Source organism: Leptodactylus fuscus, chromosome 3 (genome assembly GCF_031893055.1).
Source record: "Leptodactylus fuscus isolate aLepFus1 chromosome 3, aLepFus1.hap2, whole genome shotgun sequence".
Classification (NCBI taxonomy): Eukaryota; Metazoa; Chordata; class Amphibia; order Anura; family Leptodactylidae; genus Leptodactylus; species Leptodactylus fuscus.
This window is the reverse complement of record NC_134267.1, coordinates 143,475,340-143,503,044: the sequence shown is the minus strand read 5'-3', so window position 1 is coordinate 143,503,044 and position 27,705 is coordinate 143,475,340. Positions and strand designations below refer to the sequence as shown.

Genomic DNA, 27,705 nt, shown 5'->3' with positions numbered 1-27,705 from the left:
CAGTGTTTTTTATGTTTCTTACCTCTCCCGGTCCGCCAATCATCATACTCTGGGATCCGAAAAGACCCCCAGAGTATAATGATAGCAGCAATAGCAGCTGTCACCGGGCCCCTAATGTCCCGGGCCCTGTGGCAGGTTCCTCTGCTGCTATGGCGGTAGTTACGCCACTGATTGTGGGATATAACAGCTAATCTATAACATGGGGGCAGGCCCCAGCGCTCAAACAGCACTGGGGGCGTCCCCAATGCTGCGAGAGAACTCTCTCCATCTTTGTCAGCAGCGTCTTCTTCATCCTCTTCTTCCGGCGGTGGCTTGTAACTTCTAGGCCTTGGGCAGAGCAGACTGCGCATACCCACAGGCCATGAGAAAATGGCCGCTTGCACAGTATTGTAAGCGTTCACAGGAATTTTTAGGACCTGGAAGGGGTTACAAGAGGTTTTCTATTCTATCCTCTGGAAAATACAAAGTACTCTTTCCTGTCCTAAGGAGTTGGAGCCTCCACTTATGGATGTCGTCAGAGGAGATAAGGAAAACTGTCTTGATGAAAGATGTGACCACCAGACCCCATATTGATCACCCGTAAGAGTCAACCTTCAGTGCCAGAGGATATAAACAGCAGATGGAGCTAGAAGGAGAAGATTCATTTCATTGGATAGAGGCAGCACTGAAGGACTGCAGCTCTACTACTACTCAGGTGAACAGAAGCAGAGCTGCAGTTCTCCAGCACTGCTGATATACAGGAGACAGCATCTTTTACTTTTGTCCAGTCCGCTGTATATTTTACAGAGGTTGGTGGTCACAGCTGATTGGTGTGGGGTCCAGGTGTCAGACCCATACAGATCTGATATGGATGTAATATCCTGTGGCGTCGTCACCAGTAGTAAGTGTGATTAAGCATGGAATACTTAATCACACTAAGTTACACCTCTGATCACCTAAAACTACGTCATACATAAAAAGAAAAAGTCATAATGTAAATGGGAACCAGGTTGAACTACTTTATTGAAGTGTGACTGAAAATAAAATATGTATTGTTATTTTAAACACGTTTCTGCCAACACACTAAAAATATATATTACTATGAAAATTTTATATGAAAACAGCACTAAACACAAACTTTCAACAGCCTAATAAAAAAAAAAAAAACAGGGCTGCTAAACGACGATGTGTGCAAAACTGCTATAAAAAAAATTATATATATTTTCCTTGTATTTTTTCTGTATGAATTCACCACATTTTTAAGATTTGCCGTCATTCAGTAAGAACCCTTACCTAGACACAAGTATATTTGTCCTGGTCATGTGACATACAGAGCTGTCCAATGGTAGTAAACCAGGAAAGACTGCAGAATTATTGAAAAAATTTGAATAATTTATACAGAAAAAAAACACATTGTATAATTCAAAGTTATACAGTCTTCCATAGAATATAGTCTTTATTACTCAAAACCAAAATACTACATAATGAAGTCTGTGAGCCCTCTTCCATGGTAAACTTACATAAAGTAGATAATAAGCTTCTTACATCTCCAAATTTAATTTAGAAATATTACTAAAAATTAAAGAGCAGTTTTTATTTTTTATTTTAATGTTTCACCATCAGAAAATTTGCTTACAGCAATACAAAAAAGCATGATATGGTTGATCAGTAAAGCAAGTCATTGATTTGCTGGTAGAGGCGAGTCCATATGGGGTCTCCTGAAAATGACTAGTATTACAAAACTGCCAGGATCCATTTTCATCTTAGCCTGCATAAAACAGCACCAGGCTACACTGTGTGAACATGGCCGATTAAAAACTGGCCTCCAGCAAGTTATCAGGTAGGTCACACTAAGGTAAATTAACTTATCTTTGCAAATAACAGAAAAATCACAATATTGGTAACTAAAATCTCAGGTGACAAATCTAAATCCTCTTATAACAGGCATGACCATTATGGGACAGCACGTTAATGAATCTGGATGGTAAGTTAACAGAAATGTGTCTTTAAAATATTCACATTTTCATATTAAACATTGTTTAATTTTTAGTTATGCCATTTTTAATTTTCCATGTTACTATCTATATTTAAAAAGATCCAATTCTAATTCTTGCCACGAAACCTAAAATTACCTGTCACCAGTGGCATAACTTCCGCTGTAGCAGACATAGCAGCAGGAGAGGGGAATCGGTGAGTAAGGCCACAACAAGAGTATTTGTTGGGCAAATCCCATAAGATACATATTGCAAGATTAGCCTAGCGGTTTCGTTCACACCGAAAACTGCTTTTATACTCGTATAATGATTGGACGACCAGGGGAGGTGAGTGAACTCCTTGCTGTCTTTGGCCTTCTTAGGGATCGTTCCCACAATGTAACACAGCGCTCATTCTGACACGTAAACACGTGTCAGAGTCAGCGCTTCAAAACAGAATCCCATTGACTCCAATGGGTTCCGCTTAACGTGTGTAACGTGTTAAATGGGTTCCGTGTAACGTGTTAAAAAGCCTCCCATTGATTTCAATGTGTAGCGTGCGTAACACGGAACCCATTGAAATCAATGGGATTCTGTTTTGAAGCGCTGACTAACACGTGTTTACGTGTCAGAATGAGCGCCACGTTACATTGTGGGAACAAGCCCTTATAGGACATCACAAATATAATGTGGGTTAGGCCGGCGTCAGCACGCATTATGACAATGGTGTAATCCACGTCTGTGACATCATTGAGGAGGAATCATGATGGAGCCCAGGAGAGGTGAGTAACTATATTTATCACCTCCCCTGGTCCTCCAATCATCATACTCTGGGATCTGAAAAGACACCAGAGTATAATAGGGTGTTGGTGGTTTACCTCCAAAAATGTCAGTGTCTGACAACTTGCAATATCTGTAAGAAACACCGTAGGGGCCAGCTGTGGGACAATTTAGTATGTGTAAAGCTGGGTTCACACGGGGTTTTTGGGATTGGATTTTGACAAAATCAGCTCAAAAAAAAAAAAAAAAAAAAAAAAAAAAAACCTCGCCCGCAGCTAGCCGTGACTGGATGCCGGAGTTTTCCAGCATCCATTCACGGCACACCGCTCTAGATTAGGCTCAAATGATTGGGCCTAGTTGGGAGGGAGTGTCGCGCCGCGGATTCCACGGCTGAATCAGCCGTAGAATCTGCATCAAGAAAGGGCATGTCGGTTCTTCAATGGGAAGCGGTTTTATGAGCTGGATTCCGCATCAAAATCCAGACCAAAAATCACCGTGTAAACCTGGCTTAAAAGAAGCGTTTTACCATGTGTGTGCCAAGAAAGGAGGAGCAATGTTTAGTGGGGGTAAAAAAAAAAAAATTCCTATGGGGTCAAGTCTTTGCTAGTTATGCCCCTGCCTGTCACCTCTGTTTCCTGGAGATGAGCCATAGACACGATGGTCAAGTGCAGACCCTATTGATTTCTAGTGAAGAGGGTTTTTTTTTTTCTTTTTTTTAAACTTACACATGCTCTGTCACCTGTGCACCTTGATCAGATAAGTTGTGAAATCGCCTATTGTGATGGGTGGTTTCTGTGGGGAATTCATGCCAGAAACAGGTCATATAATAGTTACAACTAATATTTTAGTCATAAATGGCAGTAAATAAATATAGTCTTATGATGAATGAGACATCAAGACCAGCATGCAATATGTTAGTCTTCATGAATTGTGTCATATATATATATATATATATATATATATATATATATATACACACACACACACATATATATATATATCTATATATGATATCTATGTTCATCAGGGTGCGGATAAGTGATACGGCTAATTCAAAGACACCTCGTTGAGGCTGAGGCCCCACTTTGCAAAATGGCAGCCTATTTTGTTGCAGATTGTTGCATTTTTTTTTTTTTTTTTTTTTAGCCAAAGCCAAGAATGACTACAAAAGGAATGGGAAATATATAGAAAGCTCTTATACTTCTTCCTTCTGATCAATCCCACTCCTGCCTTTGGCTCAAAATAACGCAACAAAATATGCAAAAAAAAAAAAAAAAAAGCGCATTTCTGCAACGTGGGGCTTCAGCCTAACACAACAACATATACATCATATATTTGGCTTAATGGCCCAATGCCTAGAGAATTCTTCCATGGCAGTAAATAGGGTCTGCTCCAGACCACTGCCCCTATGACCGTCTCCAGAATTGCAAGATCTTTGGGATTAGTCTTTTTTTTATAATACAGATAACAACATGGAATTAAAACTCACCAAAACCTTGTTTAACACAATCTTGGTTATTTTCTGGTGACAAATTCCCTTCTAAAGTGTAAACTAGGATATTTGTCCTATCAATGCAGCCATTAGCAGTCATTTCAAAAGGGAAATGAACGGAGTAAGGCTAAATTCACACCACGTTAGATAAACTTATGTTTATGTAGTTAAAAAAAAAAAAAAAAAAAAAAAAAAAAAAAACATACCCAAAACCATGCCTTCCTTGGGGTTTGCAATCTCAGCAATCTTGGAACCTTTTTTTTTTTTTGGCATACAGTTCACATTTAATGTTGTGGGCACATCAGTATCTACTTGGTTATTTCCCTGGTGTACATTTCTACAGTACAGCATTATTTGGTGTGAACTGAACCTTACTCACTTTTACAACTGTATTGAGTAAACGTTGGTTAAGTTTTCTCAGCATCACATTAAGGCTACATTCACATCTGCAATTCAGTGTCCGCCTAAATCACCAGATGAAAGAGTCCCGGGTGCCCGATTTTCACCTGGTGCTTCAGGTAAACAACAGACACCACTATAATCAATGGGTTCCATCGGTCTTCAGACGTGTTTGGTATTTTAGCAGTCTGTATGTTTATTGTTCTGGTTCTCCGACGATCCAGAAAGAAAAACACGTCAGCACAGATATGAATGTAGTGTAAAAGAAATTTAAAATGGTAACTAAGCACCAAGAGTATTTAACAAAATTAAAATCTGCTAAAATATACCTCAAAGTCAGTCCAGGTTTAAAATTAAACAAAAAAACTGTACTTGCTGGCATTTTGCATCAACCTAACAAGTTTCTAAATCTGCAAACTTGTTGCAATTGGTGACCCAAAAGCATACTGTAAATATAAAAAAAAACAAAAACCAAACACTTAAAGGCTGTGGTCAATCACCTTAAAACGTAAAATATGAAAATAAGCTCTAAATAAGGGATGGGCTACCCAGGTGACCTTCAGAAAAAAAAAAAAACACGTCACCTGCAGTCAGAAGGCTACATTGTAGAAAATGACTTCTGCCGGTGAATAAAGATGAGGTTTGTGTGCAGAACAATCCCCTTGCTATATTTCCAGAGAGGTACTGTCACTTGGATTACATCCAGCAACGTCTGTGTGAAGCCCTAATCTCAGATGTAAAATGCATAGATGTTTAGTGAATGATCTCCAAGGAACCTACTGCAGGCTAAACCAAAGCAATGTAAGATATCTATATCCACCACTTGGCACCTCTTTGCCCTCTGAAGGCTTTATTCAGAATATTCCGTCCTTGGGCTGAGTGGTTTCCCCACCTGAGCATTCTTGGGTGTCACAGCATAATGCTTCAACCACCCCAGTGCAAAACAAAAATGATCGGCATCTCCTCCTCTCCTGCTGGGTCTGGGCAAGGCACAGCCTGAATGAACGAGAAGCTGCTTAATGAACACATCCTTGCAAAATAAGCTGTCAGGCAGTCACATTCACATCCCTGAGAGAGGAGGAACCTTGTGTACAGAGCTCAGTAGACAGAACTGGTAAGGAAGTGTCTGACTGCACTGCAGAACCTCCCTGAGCCAAGATCTGTTGGATAGTTTTACGGAGATTCGGATGTAAACGTCCATGTGTCTGACAGAAGATCTCTAGGGCACAGTTTTTCAGTGGTCCAGCACTGAGGTCTTCATAAAGAGGGATGGTATACATCCTAGATGTCTAGATGGAAATGTGAGAAACAGAGAATGTGTACTTTAAAGGATTAAACTCTACACAGAAAAAAAATTACCCATAATCAAGATATACAAACATATGTGGTATGATAGAATGGTAAATGGAGAACAACTGAAAACATAGGCATTCATAAACTACTGAAATAGGCATCAAAATGTGCAATCTAAACGGAATCTCAAAGTAAGCAGAACATGCAATGTTCAATATTAGCTACAACTTCCCGCCATGTTTAGGGTTGCACAATGCATCAAATTTTCAGTACTGCCAATTCAATACTAAGCTGGTCTTAGCAGTAGGTACCACTATCCTGGCTGCTACAGACTCATACACCATACTGCTTCCATGGAAATAGAATTTACTGCATAATAAGTTATAATCAATAGTATGTAACCTCATCACATACAGAGGGAGTCCGTCAGCAGTAACTTGGTTATAAGGCTGAGTTTACACAGTTTTTTGGTCAGGAATCCGCCTTAAAATCAGCCTCCAAAAAAAAACCTCCCAATAAAGTTCTATTGTGAGTTTTTTTTCTTAAGGATCATTTGGAGGCGGATTCCTGACCAAAAAACTCCATGTGAACTCAGCCTAAGGGTAAGTTCACATGGGGTTTCATGGAGCGGAACCTGAGGCGAAAGCCACCTCAGATTCCGGTCCAAAAAACGGGTAGCCGCCACTGAATGCCAGTGCACTGCACCAGCATCCAGTCGCACACTCTGCTCCGGATTAGGCCCAATGAATGAGCCTAGTCGGGAGGATGGAGTTTCTTCAGGCCGAATCCCGAGGCGAAACGGCCTGAAGAATGAGCATCTCTCTTCTTTTCCTGGGAGCCGGAACAAACTGGCAACCAGAAAAAAAGAACTAACCGGCTCCCTTTGATTTCAATGGAAGCAGTCTTTTTAGTCAGGATTTCGAGTCAGATACAGCTTCAAAATCCTGACCAGAAAACCCCGTGTGAACTTACCCTAAAACTACTCATTTGTAGAGTTTCCAAATAATCAAACGAAATGAAATGTACTTTGAGGGAGCATCTAGAGCAGAAACCAAAGCCCAGGCACGAGAAGACCCCTCCAAAGCACTATTCTTTTCATCTACATATTAAGAAAACAGCAAATTACATGAAAATGAGGCTCCAAAGCTGAAGAAAAAGGCATAATGAAATGATGCGGAGAGATTCTCTTTAACCTGAACATCACACAATAGTATTTCTGTGTCTTCTGGCAACATTTTGTTAATGAGAATTGCGATACTACACTAAGTATTGGTATTGACGCCCAAATTCTGGTACTATGACAACTCTGCATTATATTTCCCTTTATATCATCGGTGGTATTTACTTTGCTAAATGTTATACATCTGCACCTCAATGCTGTTATTTTTCCATATCAACTCATGTAAGGCTTTTTTTTTGCAGTATCAGATGAATTTGTTTAAAATATTCTGGGAAACTCTAAGAGAACCTCAGTACACGTTACAGCGAGAGCCACTAAAACCTTCCTCTGCCCTGCCAAGGATGAACACTCATGGCATGGCCAAGGGCACCATCCTTAAGGCGTATATTAAATATTTTACCATTTTTTGCTTCAATTTTTTTTTCTCTATTTTCTTCCTCTAAAACCTAGGTGCGTCTTATATTCCAATGCGTCTTTTGTCAGATTCAAGTTATTTCTGTGACCATTGTGGGTATTTCTTTCATTAAACAAGTGGTATCAACGATTTTGTCCGTGTGTATGCTAAGTTTCTGCTGTATAAAACATTTGAAGGTCTGGGTTGTGTTTGGTGACAAAGTTTTAAGTTATAAAAGGCAAAGAAGACACTTACTTGGCATAGAAGAAAGTGGCGCACCCTGGGCATGTCTGCCTGGAAGTTGTTCCGCACTACAATTTGCAGCCAGCGGATGCGTATTTCTGTATTCATAGTAGCTAGATCAGCAGAATAGCAAAGTGACAACTGAAGCATGACTTCTGGAAAAAAAGAATTCAACAAGAGGTTTTCAAACACTTGAACAAAACTTCAAAACTGTTTATTTAAAAGGAGCCAACACAAAAACAGCATTAAGCGAATTGCAGTACCTTGCTGACTTCTTATGCACTTTCTAAATAGGATTCTATTATGGTGGATCACTGCTCTCTTGCTTAGAATTCAGGGTTTAATTATTATGCAAATTAAGTGAAAAAGGCTTTCATTCAACTTCAGGGGATCATGGCTGTCAGCAGTTATGGGCAGTAATCTGTAGCATTTAGAGAAGCCCAAACGGCAGAGTAAACACCTGAAAGCACATTTCACTTGATTTGCGTAACTATAATGTGCTGAAATACTCAGTTCACATCTTCACCATGTTTGACAAGTGGTAAATTGCAGCTTACAGTACCAATCTTCCTATCCCATATCACATTACACATCAGGGAACTACACAGATGTCTATTGTGTGACTCACAGTTTTGATGGTAAGAACAGTACTGTATGCTATGAACATGCATTGTCTATCAGATCTGTCACTGCAAGGTGGTTTGTTATGAAAGGAGCCATGTTGCAGAAGTGACAAAGCCACACTACCCTGTTTCCCCGAAAATAAGACATCCCCCAAAAGTAAGGCATGGGGGGGGGAGGTTTTGTTAAATTGTCTAATATAAGGCACCCCCCGAAATTAAGACATCCCCCAAAACACTGCAGCTGGCAGAACACTGTGCACGATGTTCCGTGTGCACAGGTATGCCGGCTGCTGCCCCTGCTGTGATACCACTGTTCCTGCTGCTGTAACATGAGCTGGGAAAGCATCGTATGGTGCGGGGAGTCCACTCTCCCAGCTCATCCCACAGCAGATGGAACAGTGGTATCACAGCAGAGGAGGCAGCCAGCTTTCCTATGCACACGGAGCACAGCGTTCAGCCGGCTGCAATGCCCACTAAGTGAGGCTCTCTGGCACAACCGCCGGAAGCCTCGCTAATCTCTGCTAAGCCCCGCCAACCACTTCCACCACCGTGACCAACAGCAGCACCAGCGCTGCTATGAAGATGCGGAAGGTAACTAGCATACCTCCCCACCACCACCTCTTGCACCACCTACAACCGGCAGTCATGCCGGCACTCCGTTAAGGAAGCGCCGACATGACTGCCGATTGTCCCCCGCTCCAGCCGCTCCATAAGACATTCCCCGAAAATAAGACAGGTCATATATTTCGGAAGAGAATTTAATATAAGACACTGTCTTATTTTCGGGGAAACAGGGTATGTTCACATCTACATCAGAACCAGGAGCCTCCTTTGCAAGTTTTGTTTTTGATGTGGTTTTGTTTTCCTCCCATATAATGTCATGACTGAACTCAGGAGACCCCCATTATAAAATGAAGGGAGGCCACTAGAAACCGCCAGTGTCAGTCATTGTCTCTTATTATACCAGAAATCACAACGCAGATCTTAAGAAAAAAAAAAATTACAAAGTAAAGAAATGTATATAAAGTAATATTCTTCATTTTTTTTTCTAACATCAGCTTACAGTATTCATTAATAACTAAAAAAAATAAAAATATATCTAGTAGCTAGTTTCAATTATTACTTCACTTGTCCCAAATATACCTTGGACAGGTTTATGAGTAATGGCGTTAAGTGTATCCTAGTGCAAGCATGTACCCATTTGTCCAAATGTATAGTGATTGGTAAATATACTAAAGTTTGCAATATATCTCTAAGACTAACCAATGAAGTCCCTTCCCCCAGCAAGATATTCAAATAAGACACATAAGAGTTGCAGTCACCTGGCCGCAATGGGGATTGATCTAAAAGCTTGTCCAAAAACAGCACAGTCTGGAAGGTTTGCCAGTCTGCGATATTGGCAAAATTGGCTGCAGCTTCAATGTCCAAAGGTTCAGCCATCCATAGTTCACTTAAAGTTTCCACGGGCGAAGTGAAAATGGATCCCTGAGAAAGATCTGGTTGGGTCAGAGGAGGCCCTGGGGCATTCAGCCAGCGGTCAAACTCCAGACCTGTGGTGAAAAAGATCATGGTGATTTGGTAATGATAACTTGGTTGGTTTGGTAATGCATGCGTCATATTAAGTGAATCACCTACAGTTTTCTATGAACCGCAAAGTTAAGTGAGGTACATCAACAAACTACCAAAGGACCCCTATATATATATATATATATATATATATATATATATATATATATATATATATATATATATCTCCTCACAAAAACATATAAAGACAAAATGTATAAAAAAAATAAATCATCAATTTTAATACTACAAAAGACTGACCAACATATATCAATTACATATAAAAACATATAGGGTGTTGAAGGTCATGTCAAAAACCACGACACCTAAATTCATATATTAGGAAACTGAATCAATAGTCCCAATAGTGTGCATGATGTTAATAAAAGAAAAACTGTTCCAATAATCAAATAAGAAAACATTTTCCTAAATAAATTCATAATTAAATGAAAACCAAATTACAAAATACATGATTAATATACACATAATAATCAATGTCCATCCAAAAATGTGCATGTACACAATAAAGTTCCCAATTCATAAACAATGGCACAAATGTCCAAAAAAAACAAACAAATAAATAACCTAAATAACCATGTGTACCTAAAAAAAACCACTGAAACCTCCAGCACTAAGTGACTTACCCTCACTGCATGCTGTACTTTCCTCCTTCAGATGAGGGAAGAAGCTGAGATAAGACTCCAGCAGATCATGAGCTACAACACTGCGGAACTTAAATTTCTCAATATAATCCTGTAGATGAGAAGATGATAAGAATTACTGTGAAAAAAGAACTATTATTGTAGACATAAAACATGTTAAATTACAATACCCTGAGGAAGGCGTCAAAGTTGTCTTGGTCCCCGCACAATTGGGACAGATAGTGCACAAAGCAGAAGCCCTTCTCATATGTGAATAAATTCATGAGGTTACTAGGGTTCACACCTGTGGAAAGACAAATGGCCTTTATATGTACCTGAAAAGGAAATCCTGCAGTCACGTTCAGCATTTGGTACGGTCAGTCTCAGAGGTTAAATGCAGAAGAAGCCTACAAGCACAACCATCATGTCTTACAAGAAACCCCTGCTCTTGTGAAAAGTCTCAACTTGAGAAAAACTGCTAAGTATTATGGGATAATCATTATATTATTATTATTAATAATAATAGCAACAACAGCATTTTGTGCATTTTCTCATTTTAGAAGAAAAAAAACTTTTTTTTTTTATGCCTAGGGGTTCTATTAGCACGGCATTTAGGAAGCATCAGCCAAGATAGATAGTGCAGCAAGACCACAACAACCGTGGATATATCATCATGTCCTGTGAAGAGGACAGCGCCTCCTGGCAGTCAGTGACTATAAATACAAGTAAACAGACAACACTAGGATGACTCCTGACTACACAACATGCAAGTTCAGAGCAGCCAAAATTAATATTTATTATTAGCAAAAACAAAAGGACCTTAGTCAGATTTGACAGGGAGAAGATCACTGCAGGCAGAGCTATTTTTTATGTCAATACAATGACCACCCCGTTGTCATCCACTATAAGGCTGTCCACACAGCCCATCCTGTGGCAGAAGATTTCCTACTGCCACTCACTTCAATGGAGGTTTGGGCAGAACCCATCTGAAGATCTAGTAAGACATTTTTTTCCACTAGCGGAGTTCATGTGGACTCTTACCTGAATCCAGTTTAGCCTGCAGTCGACTGAAAGGTGTATCCTGACCCAGTATTCGAATCTGTCTGTGCAAAGCCTCCAGGCGGAAGGTGGTCTCTAGGCATGTGAACGACCCACCTAGACAATAGAAAATATGGGACATAGTGGGAGGAATTTTTCCTGAAGGGAATTTAAGCTCAGTTGTGCTAGCACACACAATGTAAATTTGTGACAAATGTATCAACTGTCACATGGGGTTTGGTAAATTTAGCGCATTTAACACTTCAGTCCTAAGTTGTAACTCTACTTTCTGCACACCCTTTGCTAGACTGTGCGCCTGGAGTGAACGCTATGGCAGTAAATAGCTGGAGTAGAATTCAATCAAACAATCTGTCCCGCTCCCATCATGCTCTTGCTATGCCTCCTTTCACCAGAAATCTGGCATAAAGTAATAAATCTCCGCCAGTGCGTATCACAAGTATGTACAGCTGTAGCAGTTGTCAAAAGGGGGTGGAGGGGCAGTGAGGCATCACTTCAAATAGCTGTATCTCAGATTTATACCACCTACAACAGGATACTGGTGACATATGAAACAGAATCGCATCTCAACTTTCACATGATACCAAGACAGTCAAAAACAAAAGTTAGGATTGTTATTTTTATATGCAGCATGAACTGCATATAACTGGAGATTCAGCTATTCCAAGTGACCCCTTCCCCCTTGGCAATGGCTACAGCTGTACGCACTTGTGTTACAAATATGTATGGGCTTAACAGGTAACAGCTCAGTTAGAGGGTTGCCAGGGAGAACTTTAGAGGCTGTTTCCTATGAAAAGTTAGAAAGGCTTTTGTAATATACTTTATTAACCTTTCACCAAATGTACCACTGAAATTGCAAAACAAAGTAGAGACAGACATACGAAAGCTTACTCACCATAAACCAGAGTGGTGATGCGGCGCTGGGCATATGTTGCCAAACCTTCACTCAGCCACATTTCCTCCCAGCTGGCGTTTGTCACTGCGTTGCCAAACCAGCCATGTGCAATTTCGTGAATAACATCAATAAGGAGGAAATCCTCACTGTCCAGGATGGAGCAGATGACGAATGTCAGACAGGGATTTTCCATGGCAACTATGGGGAAGGATGGGGGCAGGAAGACTATATCGTACCTGGAATGAAGGAAGGGAAGGATGATTGTTGAGAGGTCTAACGGGGATGGCACTGAGGAACAACAATGAAATATGGTTCTACAAGGAAAATTCATGGAGACATAACAGGAAAGATTGTAAAGTGCAGAAACAAGTAGTACACAAAGCCATTGGTAGAGATAAAGCAAACCCATAGGTACTTGTGCCAATAACTCTGTAGTTCTAAAGATTGTCCACCTATGTTCAAGTCTTCAACTGAGACCATAGAAACAATACTCTAACAATGAATAAGAACACCTACCATTAAAAGGGGTTATTTGATTTATAAGATGGATCCTTAGAATAGGCCATCAATATTAGACCTGCAGGATCCTGGGTGTTGGACTCCAAAAGATCTAATATTGAGGCTTATTTTAAGAATAGGCCATCAATCTTTAATGTAAATAGCTTGTGGTCGCTATTCCTAAACTCTCCCACTCGCACACCACCTCCTCACCTCGCCCTCTCTCTGTAGGTGTCCCCCAGGGCTCCGTCCTAGGACCCCTCCTGTTCTCCATCTACACCCTTGGCCTGGGCCAACTCATAGAATCTCATGGCTTTCAGTACCACTGTTATGCCGATGACACCCAAATCTACATCTCTGGACCGGACATTACCTCTCTACTGGCCAGAGTTCCAGATTGTTTAGCAGCTGTAACCTCCTTCCTCTCCTCCCGCTTTCTCAAACTCAACATGGAGAAAACAGAGTTCATCATCTTCACCCCACCCCAACCTATCCTTCAAGCCATATATTCAAGCCCTCAACACCTCCTGCCGCCTTCAGCTCAAGAACATCCACCGAATTCGCCCCTTCCTCACCCAGGAAACTACCAAGATGCTTGTCCAGGCCCTCATAATCTCCCGCCTAGACTACTGCAACACCCTTCTCCATGGACTCCCAGCAAACACCCTCGCCCCCCTCCAGTCCACCTTAAACTGTACTGCTCGTTTAATTCACCTCACACCCCGATCGTCATCGGCTGCTCCCCTCTGCCAGTCCCTCCACTGGCTACCTATAGCCCAGCGAATTGAGTTCAAGCTACTAACGCTAACATACAAAGCCATCCACACCCTGTCCTCTCCATATATCTCTGACCTAATCTCCCGCTACCTGCCCACACGTAACCTCAGATCCTCCAATGACCTCCTACTCCGCTCTGCTCTCATCCGCTACTCACACAACCGTCTCCAAGACTTCTCCCGTGCATCCCCCATACTCTGGAACTCCTTACCACGACACATAAGACTGATCCCCACAATCACAGGATTCAAGAAAGCGCTGAAGACTCACCTATTCAGGAAGGCCTACAACCTCCAATAACACTATCACCGCACCGCCATCTGTACAGTCTCCCCCTCTCCTTCTGTCTCTCCCCCTTCCCTCATAGATTGTAAGCCCTCGCGGGCAGGGCCCTCTACCCCACCGTGCCAGTCAGTCATTGTTAGTATTATATCTACCTGTATATTCTGTGTATTGTATGTAACCCCCAAATTGTATGTAACCCCCAAATGTAAAGCACCATGGAATTAATGGTGCTATATAAATAAAAAATAATAATAACTTCAATGGGGCAGCGCTGCAGTACCTACACTTGCCAATAGCGTTTGTAGCCACCTCGGTATCAGTGATCTGTGGTGTTTTGACACCCAGGACCTAAGGATAGGCCATCAATCTTAGAAACCGGAAAAGTCCGAAAAGTCCTTTAATAGGGGGCCCGTCAGCAGTAAATAGATTATAAACCCAATTACAATACCTTATAGATGAGATCGAACACTTTCCTATTATGCCTGTTATTCAGGTTTGAGCCCAATTTTCACATAAATTAACATTTTATTCATTTACAAGTGAGGGGAAACGTACTTTGTGAAGAGGGTATGCCTTAGCTCAGGGGTGGGCAATTAATTTTCCCATGGGGCCACATGAGAAATTGTAACTGTTCTAGAGGGCCATGTGCGCTGCGGCAAATTTAGCTCCACCCACTTCTGCGCTGACTTCCCCCCATTCTCAATCATCTTTCTATGTGTCCTACAAAGTAAAATCCTCCTACAGTCACCCTAAAATTATACCCCCCCACATTATAACATTTCCCTCCAAATGTCCCACAGTATTAAGTCCCTCTCCTGGTGCTCCAGTATAAACTGGTGGAAACTAGAGGAGGACATTAAACAGTGGGGATAGTTGGAGGGGGACATTAAACTGGGGGCAACTAGAGGCAGACATGTCCCCCTCTAGGTACCCCCCATGGTTTAATTATTAAACTTTAATATCCTCCTCCAGCTACCCCAGGTTAATGTCACCCTCCATCTGCCCCCTAGTTTAATGTCCCCCCTCCATGTGCATTCAGTTTAACTGCCCCCTACATCTGCCCCTAGTTCCCCCCTCTTGCTCACATGCTGTCTCTTCTCTCTTCTTTATCATCCAGCAGCCCCCATTGCAGGCAGCTTGCAGATAGCACACAGTCCCGTGTGGCTCCGCCCACTAACAAGTCATAGCCTATCCTGGTGATAGGCTGTGATGACATCATCACAGGTCCTTGAACAAACCTCCAAAAGATATGCGGGCCGGACAGAAGCAGTAAGAGGGCCGGATATGGCCCGTGGGCCGTATATTGCCCAGGTCTGCGTTAGCTTGTCTGGCATTTCAGATCTAGATTCCGAAAGCATAGAAGCATATTAGGAGTCCGTAGAATCACCTCTACAAGGTCCTGGGATTAGGTTCATACTCAGTTTACTGCTCACCGTGGTTTTCCGAGGAAAAATAAAAGCTTACTACATGACTCACCCCACTCTAAAGATTTTCAATGGGAGTGCAGAGTTAGTGATGTCACATACACCACTGTGAACTTCTGGCACCCTTTACTTGTGTGTATGTAAGATGTTTTTTTTTTTTGTTTTTTTTTAAAAAAAGGTCTGTTAGTGTTATTAATAGGGTAATAAATGCACCTAAATACCTTTAGCAGTGCTTTGAGTGATTTCTGGGTGTCTCAGGGAGATCATGGTATCTTCTGCATTTGTTTACATGATTTAGCTTCCTGCTATGTAACTCTCTCTCACCTCACTCTGCCCATATAAAAGCTCCCTGACTCTCTAGCTATCCCGCCCATTACTAACCCTTCCCAACTAACTCAGCCCTCTAGTAGAGGTGGATTACCACAATGATCAACTTCCACAATCACCAGACCCTGTGATGACTCTCTGTGGATCTACATCAACCACTCTGTATCTGTACAACCGCAGTATCTAAATAACCTGAGGTAACGCATCACTGAAACAATAGAGCACAAAGCTGAAGATATGCAGGCAAACTTGAATATAGCGAGTCTTTTCAAGTTAATAAATTTGCGTTGTATTCTCTGAGCTATGAATACCGAGGATATGAATTTGTACCATTCTTTAAGAATTTCAGTGAATTTTAGAAATGTAAGTCATTCTGATAAAAAGAAAAAGGAGTTTAAGTGTCCACAACAAATGGCCCTATTTTTTTATGTTATATTTGTATGCAATTCGGCATTCCCAATTATAATAATGCAAGAACAAGATAAATCTAGATCTTAAAAAAAAATATAAAAAATATATATATATATATATATATATATATATATATATATATATATATATATATGAAGAGCTCAACGGAAAAATGGCCTAAGTCCAAAAATCAATATTGTGAGAAAAACGAAATTTAAAGTTTTAGCCTAAAGCAAACGGGCATTATTGTGGAATATATCTATCCAATGTAATCAGCTAATGAACACCGTTAATCCTAATCATAAATTGTATTATTTATTAAAAAAATTCGGCTTAAGTGCAATCTTATGCTAATATCGTCAAATATACTGTAAAAATTATTAAACGATGAAGAATAATAATTACCTGCCTCCCTTTTCGGCGCTAAATATGTGCAAAAGTCGATTTAGAGCCTTTTAAACAATAAGACAAAGTTTTTACACTAATATAAACAACAGACCGGAAGTCACGATTTCAATGAAAAAATGACCAACGAGAGTGAAGTAAGTAAGTTTGTATTGGACTTAGGCCATTATTCCATTGAATGTAAATTCTTCTGCATTGAAATATATGGACTTAGGTCATTAATCCTAGGTACCTTGTAAACCCAATGCATAGAACGAGGTACAAAGAAGCTTTCTAGGTAAGAATTTGAAATATGACAAAATGTGGACTTAGGCCATTTTTCCGTTGAGCTCTTCATATATATATTTGTTTATATTGATCTTCTCACATTTTAGACTAAGGAATACTATACGATTTGACAGCAGTCAGTTGCACAGCTTATAAATATTAGTGTGCATGTTGACTTACCTTCCCCAGATGTAGGGGCCATACAAACTTTCAGCAGCTTGAAGCCATTGTTCTACCCGACCTGTCAGTTTACCCACAGCCAAAGGCAGCACGCAAGGTTCAGCCCAAACTCTACTTCTGTGATACAAATTGAAATAAGGGTTAATACGATGAATAATAGTCTGTATAATTCTGCTGGTTATCAATTGTAATTTTTTTTTTTTTAATTATTTTAACTGTTACAAAAATTGTTCATGCAGCATCATCCAGCTGATCAATTCCTTCTAACCTGTAGCCACCCACAGTAGCAGCATTGTGAGATTTAAATAACCCCTGTTCACACACAGACCAAAACCCACAACACACAAGTGACCTGCGTTGTTGCGGTCAAACCCACAGCATGTCAATTATTGCTGTGAGTCTTACTTGTGGCTTTCAATCTTTACAACACAAAGGCTGAAAGCTATGGAAACCTGCAGCTATGATACTGAAAAGGCCACTTGATTTTGAGTATCTTATTGTCACAACAACCTTCCCCGACAGAAATTCAACAGCATGTTCACAGTGTGTCTCCAACCTAAAGTAGATTTCTACCATATTTCTATTACAACTCTACCATAACAGAGAATGACTCTTACCTGGGACCTATATCTGCTGGAAGAAGATGACCTGCAGTCAGGGCCACTAAATAAGCAGGAATAGGGTGTTCCATATAGAAGTGAAAAATGCCCATCTCTTCTACATAGTAACTGTGGGTGCAGCTCATGAGGACACGAATTCCAGCAGGTGCCTAGAAAACAGATAGAAGTATGTGACCACAATGCAGAGACCTAAGTCAGTTCTGTGTGTAAGGCAGGCCTAGGCAGAATATATTGAAAGAAGAACTACCACCAAGGACTGGTACTCTCAGACTGCTGACTGTAATAGTGTCCATTAGCTTTTAGAGATATTACCAAATAAAATAATGTTACAATGACAAGTGACACGACTTTGTGGTTGGTTTTTTTTGTATTGTTTTTTTTACTGAATCTGCAACAGAAGCTCCTAGAAAGACACTCCAACGCAAATATGAACATGATATTAAATAAGACTAGACAATACAAATACTTTCCTCTCTTGTACTGCTCATTATGTTCTTCAAATGTGAAATGTATTTCTGGTTCAGCGGGGTCCTCTTCCTTTCACTTTAACCTCCTATAACTATTTTTAATAAGAAATACTAAAGTGCTGCAATCTTAGATCAGCCATACGGACTTCAATGGGAGCCATTCACTTCTTTTTTCCGCTAGCGGTTTTGTGCCACTCATGGAAAAAAGAAGCGACCTGCCTTTTCTTGCCGCGGATTCCGCGGCAGGAACACTCTCTTCCGACTAGGCCCATTCATTCAGACCTAATCCAGAGTGGAATGCCGCGACTGGATGCCGGTGCACTGCACCAGCATCCAGTCGCAGCTAGCCGTTTTTTTGGACCAGATTCTGAGGTCCCACCGCCTCAAAATATGGTCCAAAAAACCCTGTGTGAACTTACCCTTAGGAAGGACATTCCACATTATTAAGCAGGTCACAGGTTTCAAGCAATATGGGGAAAAAAAAAAAAAAATTATATCTATGCTGCCAAAAAGTGTCAAATAGTGCAATGCCTTGGTGGATTAAGAGAGTAGCCGTTAAAATACCATTACAAAGTAGCAAATGTATATTTGAAGTTGCTGGTGCTTGTAAAATCCCACGAACCTCAAAGTGTATGATCCTCCAGATGCTTGCAGTTGTGCATATACCTACTAATAAGACCACCCCTAAACCAGCCTCACAAGCAGAAATGGTTGCAGTGGGCCCAAAAACTTATGAAGACTAATTGAGAAACTGTTTTATTTGCTGATGAGTGCCGTGGAAACCTGGATGGTCCAAATGGATGGTGTAGTGGCTGGCCACCATGTCCCAACAAGGCTGTGGAGTCATATTTTGGGCTGGAGTCATGGTGAGAGAGCTGGGAAGCCCCTTTAGGGTCCTTGAAAGTAAGAGAATGACTACTGCAGAGTATATAAAGTTTATGACTGACCACTTTTTTCCATGATACAAAAAGAAGAGCTGTGCCTTCTGTCGCAAAATCACTTTCATGCATGACAAAGCACAAGCTCATGCAGAAAAGAATTCCTCCAAAATATTGGCTGCTATGGGCATTAAAAGAAAGAAACTCATGGTATGGCCGCCGTCCTCCCCAAAGTATTGTAGTTGAATTTGAGACCATTTTTCTCACACTTTGAAGCTAGGGCTACACACAGATTAATTGTGGTGCAACAACTTTGATGGCAATTGTCATAAGTGCATACACAGTAGTACATTGGAACACATAGACCTAAATAAGGCTATTGCCAAACACAAAGAAACAAATCGAGTTAACCCCCCCCCCAAAAAAAAAAAACCTATCTATCTATACGTAGGTATGTAGACAAGCCATGTGAAAGTAGAAAATCAGTTAATATTGAAGCTACTATTCACAAGCAATAGCTTAAACTGAAGCTCTTGCAGTCCAAAAGTCTGCATATTCATCCTCAATCTCCTCTGCATACATAACGGACTGTAAACAAGGTGCCCAGATGTCAGAAAGACACGTCATATAGCAGCTGCAGAAAAGGCGATAGATAGAAGCTAATGCAACCGCCCAGATAGAAGACAACAGGCCAGCTGGACTCACACCATGTAACATATCAGATATCAGTTCAAGCACATGGTCGCACAACCTTTTCTGGTCTGAAAGACACGCTGTCATAGTGAACCAATCCCCAGTGCTGCAATCGGACATAAACCCTTTAGAAGGTTGTATAATCTAAGATATTTATGTCATATAAACCAATAGGTGTGCTGCTTCCACTTTCAGGAGAGCAGGGGTCTTCTCCTACGCATGCACAGTAACTTCTCTTTATTTGTCAAAACGCAGGGTTCCCAAAAAATGGCCATACTTTGCACCATTGGTCATTTCCATCCCTGCTCCCACACTATTCGCCATTTCTCGTCTGTCTGACATGGGAAAAGACACACAAGGAATCAACACAGACAAGAATGACAGAAAGCAGAAGGTTGAGGTGTCCCTAAAGTGATATTTTAGAAAAAAGTGGGGGCAACCATGGAGAGGGTTACTCAGGTACCTAAATGTATAATTTTTTTTTCCCTTGGCACTTCTACCCCTTTCTCTGGCATTTGTGCCAATTTGGATTGTATGCATGCAAAAATAATCTGCAATTCCTCTAGGGGTTTTTGGAACTTCCTCTTTTAAGCAAAGAACCTGATAACTTGAAAATAGCAATAACTAGGAAAAAGTCTTGAATAAATAACCAGAAATGCTCTTTAAGGGTGCATTCACACTTCGGATATGCTCAGCTCATTCTGAGGGTAAAACACGTTCAGAATGAGCGCGTACAAAGTAGATCCCATTCATTTCTATGGGAGCCGGCATACGTGCGCTCCCCATAGAAATTAATGGGCTGCTTTTTTTCCCTATTGGTTTCAATGTGATACGCGCGAGTTTTGGGTGCTGTTCCCCTTTAACCATTGTATATCACTTCTAGTAACATTCTGTAATGCAGCGCCATCAGTCTGAGCTGCTTGAAGCCAAAGTAGTACTGATGTCATGAAGCCCAGGTGTGTAATATAAGGAATAAGATTCTGTGCCCTACATAAATATACTCATCTTGTGGCTTTGTGCTTTCATATGGTGACAGAAGTGGATATTCTTTAAGTTTACAGTAGGATGGACATTATATGTACTTTACAAGAACAATACTTAAAGTAGAAAAGTAAACTCTCTCAACATGACACCAGTGCTCCAACTTACTTTGACAGAGGCAGAGTAAGTACACTTTACAGCTGGTGTATCAAAGCAGGGGAAGAAGGAACGGTTGCAAACAGAGTGTCCTTGGGTGAACACAAACAACTCTGAGCTTCCATAGGAGAGTTCAGGATCCAGCCACCATACCTGAAAATAAGGAGATAAAATGGTTAACAGCGTAACGAATAGAATAAAATAAGCTTCCATAGTGTAAAGTTGCCAAACTGGACGAAAATATTTCCCATAGTTAACTATATATTTGTTTTTACTCTCAAATCATCAGACACACCTGGTTGAGAATTTAACATATATTAGCATTTTATTAGACGAAGGCCTCATGCACACAAACAAGTGTGCAGGCCGAGACCCGTCCTATGGGATCATCCATTCTGATGATTATACAGCAGATTCTGTGACATTGGAACAGAACATCACAGAATCCCCCACTGAAGTCAATGTAGGACAGAAGGCACTTGGATACTATCTGAGTGCATTCCACAATAAATGGGTCCCCTACTCAGATATGTACATGAGGACATACAGCCTCTACCACCATTAATGGAGTTGTATTACTGATGACCTATCCTCAGTACTGAGACACAGTTCACACTGCATACTGTTTGGTAGTGACCTTGTCCTTTTCACGTCTATGACCCAAGGATATTATTACACCGTACGGCCGCTATGAAACCAATAACGTGTGATGTAAACAGTGAAGGGGTCAGGGCACTGGCATCAGCACAACATCAGTACTATGCCTTCTGAGGTTTCTATATTTCTGCATAAATATGATTTAATAATACATAGGACTTCAAGTTGCTATAGAGAACCAAAAATCAATCTAATGAGTTGAAAATTAAACGGCCATTTATAGAAGAAAATTGTCCAAAATCACTTATCTCTAAGTGGTAGAAGTATGTGAACCCTCAGGAATAGAAGATAACTTGAAAGAGAAATTAAAGAGTTGGTCCCTAAGGTGTGAGTAGGAAACCTATTTTAAGAACCCTTATCTATCAAAGTCTAATCTTCCCATGTTTGTACAAGTGTATCACAGCACCAACAGAAGAGATTCTGAGGCCTTCAGAAGAAGAGCTCTGGATGCTTATCAGGCTGGAAAAGGAAAACCATCTCTAAATAAACATCATGCTAAGATCAAGGCACATAAAAGTCAAGGAAGTAACAAATAAACCAAAGGCAACCCTTTCTAAGCAACTAAAGGTCTCTGTCATATTGACTAACGTTAAAGGGGTTGTCCCATCACAAGGATCCTATCTATACTGCTATTAATGTGGATGTAAGACTTTTCCTAAATACATTGCTTCAGCAAAACTGCTTTGTTTGTCCACTATCTTACTTTATTCAATTCTTTGTGGCCACAGCCCTGACTTAGGGCTCGTTCACATCAGCAATGTGAACTCCGTTATGCAGGTTTCCGTTTCCTGCCTAAAACAGAGGCAGGAGACGGAAACCTGCAGGAGTCTCTCTCACCCATTCATTTGAATGGGTGAGAGAGATGTCCAGCCGTGAGCGAAACAGGGTTTTATAATCCGGACACAGAGTCGGACATGCAGTACTCTGTAAGTACAAGCGTCCATGAATTGAAAAAATCCAGCATCTATTCCTTTGTATAAAACGTAACTTTTATTATGAAAAAGTTTTCCGGAGCATGAGCCGCTCCATAAAATCAAATACAAGTATGCATGATGGCAGAGATGAAATGACGTCTGACTGACGCGTTTCGGGGCGTTATTGTAGCCCCTTAATCATAGTCTACAATGCATACTTGTATTTGATTTTATGGAGCGGCTCATGCTCCGGAAAACTTTTTCATAATAAAAGTTACGTTTTATACAAAGGAATAGATGCTGGATTTTTTCAATTCATGGACGCTTGTACTTACACCTTGGGCTGAGAGGCCGAATTTTCCGAGCACCTTCCTTTCTTCATAAGGTAATGGACATTTTTTTCTTTTTAAATCAGAAGATCTGTGGGTGAGCTGACATATGTTATTTATTTAGTCAGTACTCTGTGTCCGGATAAAAAAAATCCGGTTTCGCGGCGGAGAGCATAAAACGCTCACCGCCGCACCCGGTCTGTGCTTTACGTCTTCTGGCATGCAGAAGACGGAAAGCACAGAACGGAAAGAAGAACGCAGGTGTGAACCTAGCGTCAGTTGCTCATGAGTCAAGTGATGTATCTGTTGCTCTCAGGGAGGAGGGGCTAAGTGCAGGGAGCGAGCCTGTGTATCTAGCTAATCCTGTGTCTGCACCACCTGACCTTCCTGCTCTCAGATAGGGGAGAGGAGCTGCTTTCATTTCTTCTGTTCTCCCAGTTATCAGGCTAGCTAATTCAGTTGTGTTCATTATGGCAGAGACAAGCAGTCTCTGTATGTAACACAGAATGGAGTTGCTGCTGCCTGTACTTCATAGTCCAATATGGGTGGGCGGAGCTACACATGAATTTGGGGGAGGAGCTAAACGGCAGGTTGCATGTGAAACCCCGCCCACCAAATGATGCAAGAAACCAGGAAGAAAGAAGATTTTACAGCAGTAAAGACTGGTGAGTATGCGACGTGGGAATACCCCTTTAAGCCTTATTCACATGACAAGTTTGTCAAAAATAGCTCAATCACCTGTGACAAACAGACGTGTGTCTATTTTGGACGACTGTTCAGAATCACTTTTTAAATTCTTCCATTTTTTCTGGCAGAGTCATCCATTTTTGCATTAGTTATTAATGGGCATTTAAAAAAAATAAGATAAAATAAATAAATAAATATAGACCCCCAGAGTATAATAGCAGCTCAATTTGGTCTTGTACAGTCCAAACAAAACTGCTGGGCGACTCTCGTGAGGTTTTTCCAACACAAATTATAAAAGGGCTGTGGTTTAAAAGAGATAGGACCTAAATAAGTGCTATTGGGAGCTTGTTTAGGTCCTGCATTTCCGACTCTGCACCCGGCCGGAAAAAACGGTTTCCCCACAGAGAGGCCGCAGGCAGACACCGTCAGCCACCATTAAAAACCCATTCAAATGAATGGATTTTAAAGCTGACCGGCGGGAAGCCATCCCCTGTCCAGTTTCTCAGGGCTGAGGATGGATACCTGGCAGAATGGCACAGGGCAGACACCGGGCGCAAGTTTGAACGCCCCCTTAATCGAGCTAAACTACAATTCTGATTTGGAGCAGAACCGCCCAGCCTAAGGGTCCATTCACACGGAAGAAAATGGTGCTTTATTTGGCGCTGAATTTTCAGCACCATTTTCCTCCGTGTGACTGGACCCTTACTATATGGCACTGGGTACACAGGTAAATTCTTTATCATTATTTTAGGCGACTTTCACATGCATCATTATTTGTAAGCCAAAAACAAAAAAAGGATCCAGAACATAAAATGTTAGATTCACACTAACATTCAGGTCCGCAAACAACGGAGAACCTGTCCACTTAAAAAGCGATTACCGATGACCCCATAGATTTGCAGAAATTTTTTCTCCCTTGTTATTATGCAGAATCTGCGGCGGAGTTCTCAGAGACTCCAATGTAAATGTGACTAGTCTCAGAGTTATAAATCTGTCAATTATAGCTTTTCTCTACAGGTTCCAATTTGGGTTTTGGCTTGCAAATACTGACAATAAAGTCTGATCAAATACAGTCTGTGTGAAAGTGGACTTTCATTTCTGGCATAGAGATTGTTTTTAGACTCAATTTCTGCTATACCATAGAAGACTCACCGCAGGACCCTCTCCTGTGACGTAGTGTACAATGACCTGGAACGTCTCATTGGTTTGTAAAGTTTCAGGCACAGTTATGGTTAGGGCAGAGCCGTAATCTGTAAACTCTTCGACCCTAAAGTCCAAAGGGAAGCAGCAGGTGCAGTGGGAAGGCCCAGAATCACTGGCATCATGGATTCCACAAGGCTGGCTGAAAGTGCTAGGCAGTTCCTCCATCACAGGAATGTCCACAGGTGAGAAATGGGGAGGCGTCATTGCTGGAGCAAAACTGCTCTCAAGGGTAGAAGATACAAGAGAATCTGGAGATAAGGTGTAGCAAGAAGAAGAAGAGTGGAAGGATAGCTCAGCTGTGGGAGAATATGGGGCAGCTAAAGGATTTAGAGGTGCAAGACAAGTCGGTTTAAGAGGAGATGCTGGAGGCTGATGGCCATTTACAATGGGGCCACCTACACCAGCAGCAGAAGCAGCAGCAGTATTTTCTGGGGAACATGACAAGTCAACACCTGGTAACGTACTTGGAAAAGAACTATGGTTTGTGTTACGAGAGATGGATAGGTCAAGGGGCTCCGGGATCACTAGAGGTGGGCTTTCCGATGTGCCAGGGGTCAATGTGCGAGGCTCTTGCTCTGCACACCATAGCTGTTCAGTGGTTTGAGAGCTGTCAGGTGAGTCACAACATCCCAGGCTAGGTCTATCCTCTGCAGGATCGGGTACCACCTGGCACACACCTGGGGTGTTCTCTTCTGTCTTAGGGCAGGCAGGCTCACTGTGAGGGCACGTCTGGTTGGCACAATGGTAAGATCTATCACTGGGGTTCCTACTTTGTCGTCCTCCTCTCCTGCAGCGCACAGAACTCACTTTAACAACCGGGTGTGTGTCTAAAACCAAGGCCGGGCCTCCCGGGACCAGAGGGCTGACTTCAAGCACCAAACACCCGGACAGGTCCCTGGTATCCGGCCGCAGCTCCAGCCCTAGGTGGAAGTGATGCAGGCGGTAGAGCTGGAAGCTGGAGGCCGACGCAGGGTCTGGAGGACCAGGGACAAATTGCTCTGGAGACTCCTGAACAGGCCCCGGGTGTAGAGGGCGGCGGCAGCAGCAGAGCGCCGGGCAGGGGGCGGCAGAGGACATAACCAGGCCGCTCGATCCGCACCGTCTACAGGCAAAATATGGACGAGGCGCGGGGACACTATGTAAAATCCATCGGGGCCCCGAGAGGCCTAATCCGGGAAGAGCCGCAGTAAACACCGGCCGGCCCGGGACAGGAAGTGACAGAGCAGGGAGGCGAGGCTTGACCCGGGTCAGCCCACCCGGTGTTCAGTGCTAGATCCGGTGTGTGCTCGGTGCTCTTCCACTACCCGCTTACTAGCTACATACTGTATATAGCGACACATTAGCGATACAACGTACGCCACAAAGCACACTGACATTTCATAAGTGACGTCCGTAATTTATGGGGAGACCGCCAGATGGCGCCATGGGGCTGAGATGTTTTTCCGAATACGCTCCTCACTGGGCCTGGTAAAGGACGACTGTGTGGACGTGAGGAGGGAAATCTGGAATCTGATTGGTCGGTCTGGACGAGAGCGCCTCATGCTGGTTGTGATGAGGCCTACACCTACTTGTCACATTCATTGTTGTCACAGAACTGTATCTGGTCACTGTGCTTTATGGAAACCAAAGGATATTGGCGTCACATTAACCGAAAGAAGGGTGTAGGCGTATGGGGCAGATAATACCACGTACAAAACATTCATTTAAAGGGAATCTGTCAGCACAAAATTGTGATATAAACTAATCCCAGTACTTCAGGGCTGTCAGCACAGATTACAGTGATGTATTACTTATACAGGACCCCTACTCCATTCTTGCAAAGATTGTCCTTTTAACCCTATGCGGGGGGGCATCATCAGACATGTACAGTAGGGGGCGGTCACACTACCGTTAGTATTGGCCATTGCTAGCATCTGTTATGAAATGTGTAATATGAGCAAAAAAGGGCTTTAAAGGCGTTGGCTCCTACAAGAAATTTTACAAGAAGTGGAGACTCAAAACTGGGGAATACAATAGCTTTCTTGGCCAGACCTTCCTGGTCTGAGATGGTTCAGGGGTCATCGCCATAAGAGATGCCTCAACCTCTGCTAAAGTCAGGCCACCGACTAGGCTGCTAGTGGTATCATTACAGTGAATACAATGCAGTAATATCTTGTGCAGTAATACTCACAAGCAGGGCCGCCATCAGGAATTTTGGGGCCCCATACACACACCCCCCACCACCACCCCCCCCCCCACCCCCCGCCATTTTCAAACTACTTTATTTTGTGACATACCAATTATGTATTACCTCCCAACTTTTGAAGAGGAGAAAGGGAGAAAATGTGCGGCGCGCTCTGCACGCCGCAACAAAATTTAGCCCCCGCCTACTTTTCTGTTGACTCCGCCCATTCTCATTCATTTTTCATGTGCTCCCACACAGTATAATCCTCCTACAGTCACCCGTAAATTATATGCCTCCCCTCCATCTCTCCCCCAGTTTCATATACACCCTTCCTCTGCCCCAGTTTCATGTCCCCCCCTCCATCTCTGTCCCCAGTTTCATGCTGTTCTCCCCTTTTCAACTGCACAGTTTCATGTCCCCCCGTTTCTGCCCCATTGTCATGCTGTTCCCCCCCTCATCTGCCCCAGTGTCATGCCATTCTCCCCCCTTCATCTTCCTCAGTCCATGCCATTGTGCCCCAATGTCATGCCATTCCCCCTCTTCATCTGCCCCAGTGTCATGCCGTTCTCTCCCCACCCCCTTCATCTGCCCCAGTGTCATGCCGTTCTCTCCCCACCCCCTTCATCTGCCCCAGTGTCATGCCGTTCTCTCCCCACCCCCTTCATCTGCCCCAGTGTCATGCCGTTCTCTCCCCACCCCCTTCATCTGCCCCAGTGTCATGCCGTTCTCTCCCCACCCCCTTCATCTGCCCCAGTGTCATGCCGTTCTCTCCCCACCCCCTTCATCTGCCCCAGTGTCATGCCGTTCTCTCCCCACCCCCTTCATCTGCCCCAGTGTCATGCCGTTCTCTCCCCACCCCCTTCATCTG

The 27,705-nt window shown here is 42.3% G+C and overlaps 1 protein-coding gene across 1 annotated transcript; it reads right to left on the bottom strand.

Moving 5' to 3' along the window:
• Window positions 1–4,401: 4,401 nt before the first annotated feature.
• Window positions 4,402–26,049, bottom strand: RNPEPL1 (arginyl aminopeptidase like 1). The gene is made up of 11 exons (XM_075268463.1): window positions 24,623–26,049; window positions 20,896–21,036; window positions 17,706–17,857; window positions 17,089–17,205; window positions 12,515–12,750; window positions 11,605–11,718; window positions 10,755–10,867; window positions 10,567–10,675; window positions 9,679–9,906; window positions 7,746–7,888; window positions 4,402–5,912 (listed from the first exon to the last, which is right to left on the bottom strand). Exons 1-11 carry the CDS (start codon window positions 25,748–25,750, stop codon window positions 5,670–5,672), a joined length of 2,724 nt encoding a protein of 907 aa, XP_075124564.1. The 5' UTR covers window positions 25,751–26,049; the 3' UTR covers window positions 4,402–5,669.
• Window positions 26,050–27,705: the final 1,656 nt, after the last annotated feature.

Excerpts from the sequence above, each read along its gene's own strand:
- RNPEPL1 (XM_075268463.1), bottom strand. The coding sequence starts at position 25,750 with ATGTCCTCTGCCGCCCCCTGCCCGGCGCTCTGCTGCTGCCGCCGCCCT. Across the intron at positions 12,751-17,088 it reads GGCCCCTACATCTGGGGAAG|GTACGATATAGTCTTCCTGC; the intron begins GTAAGTCAACAT and ends CCTTCATTCCAG. Across the intron at positions 10,868-11,604 it reads GCAGGCTAAACTGGATTCAG|GTGTGAACCCTAGTAACCTC; the intron begins GTAAGAGTCCAC and ends GTCTTTCCACAG.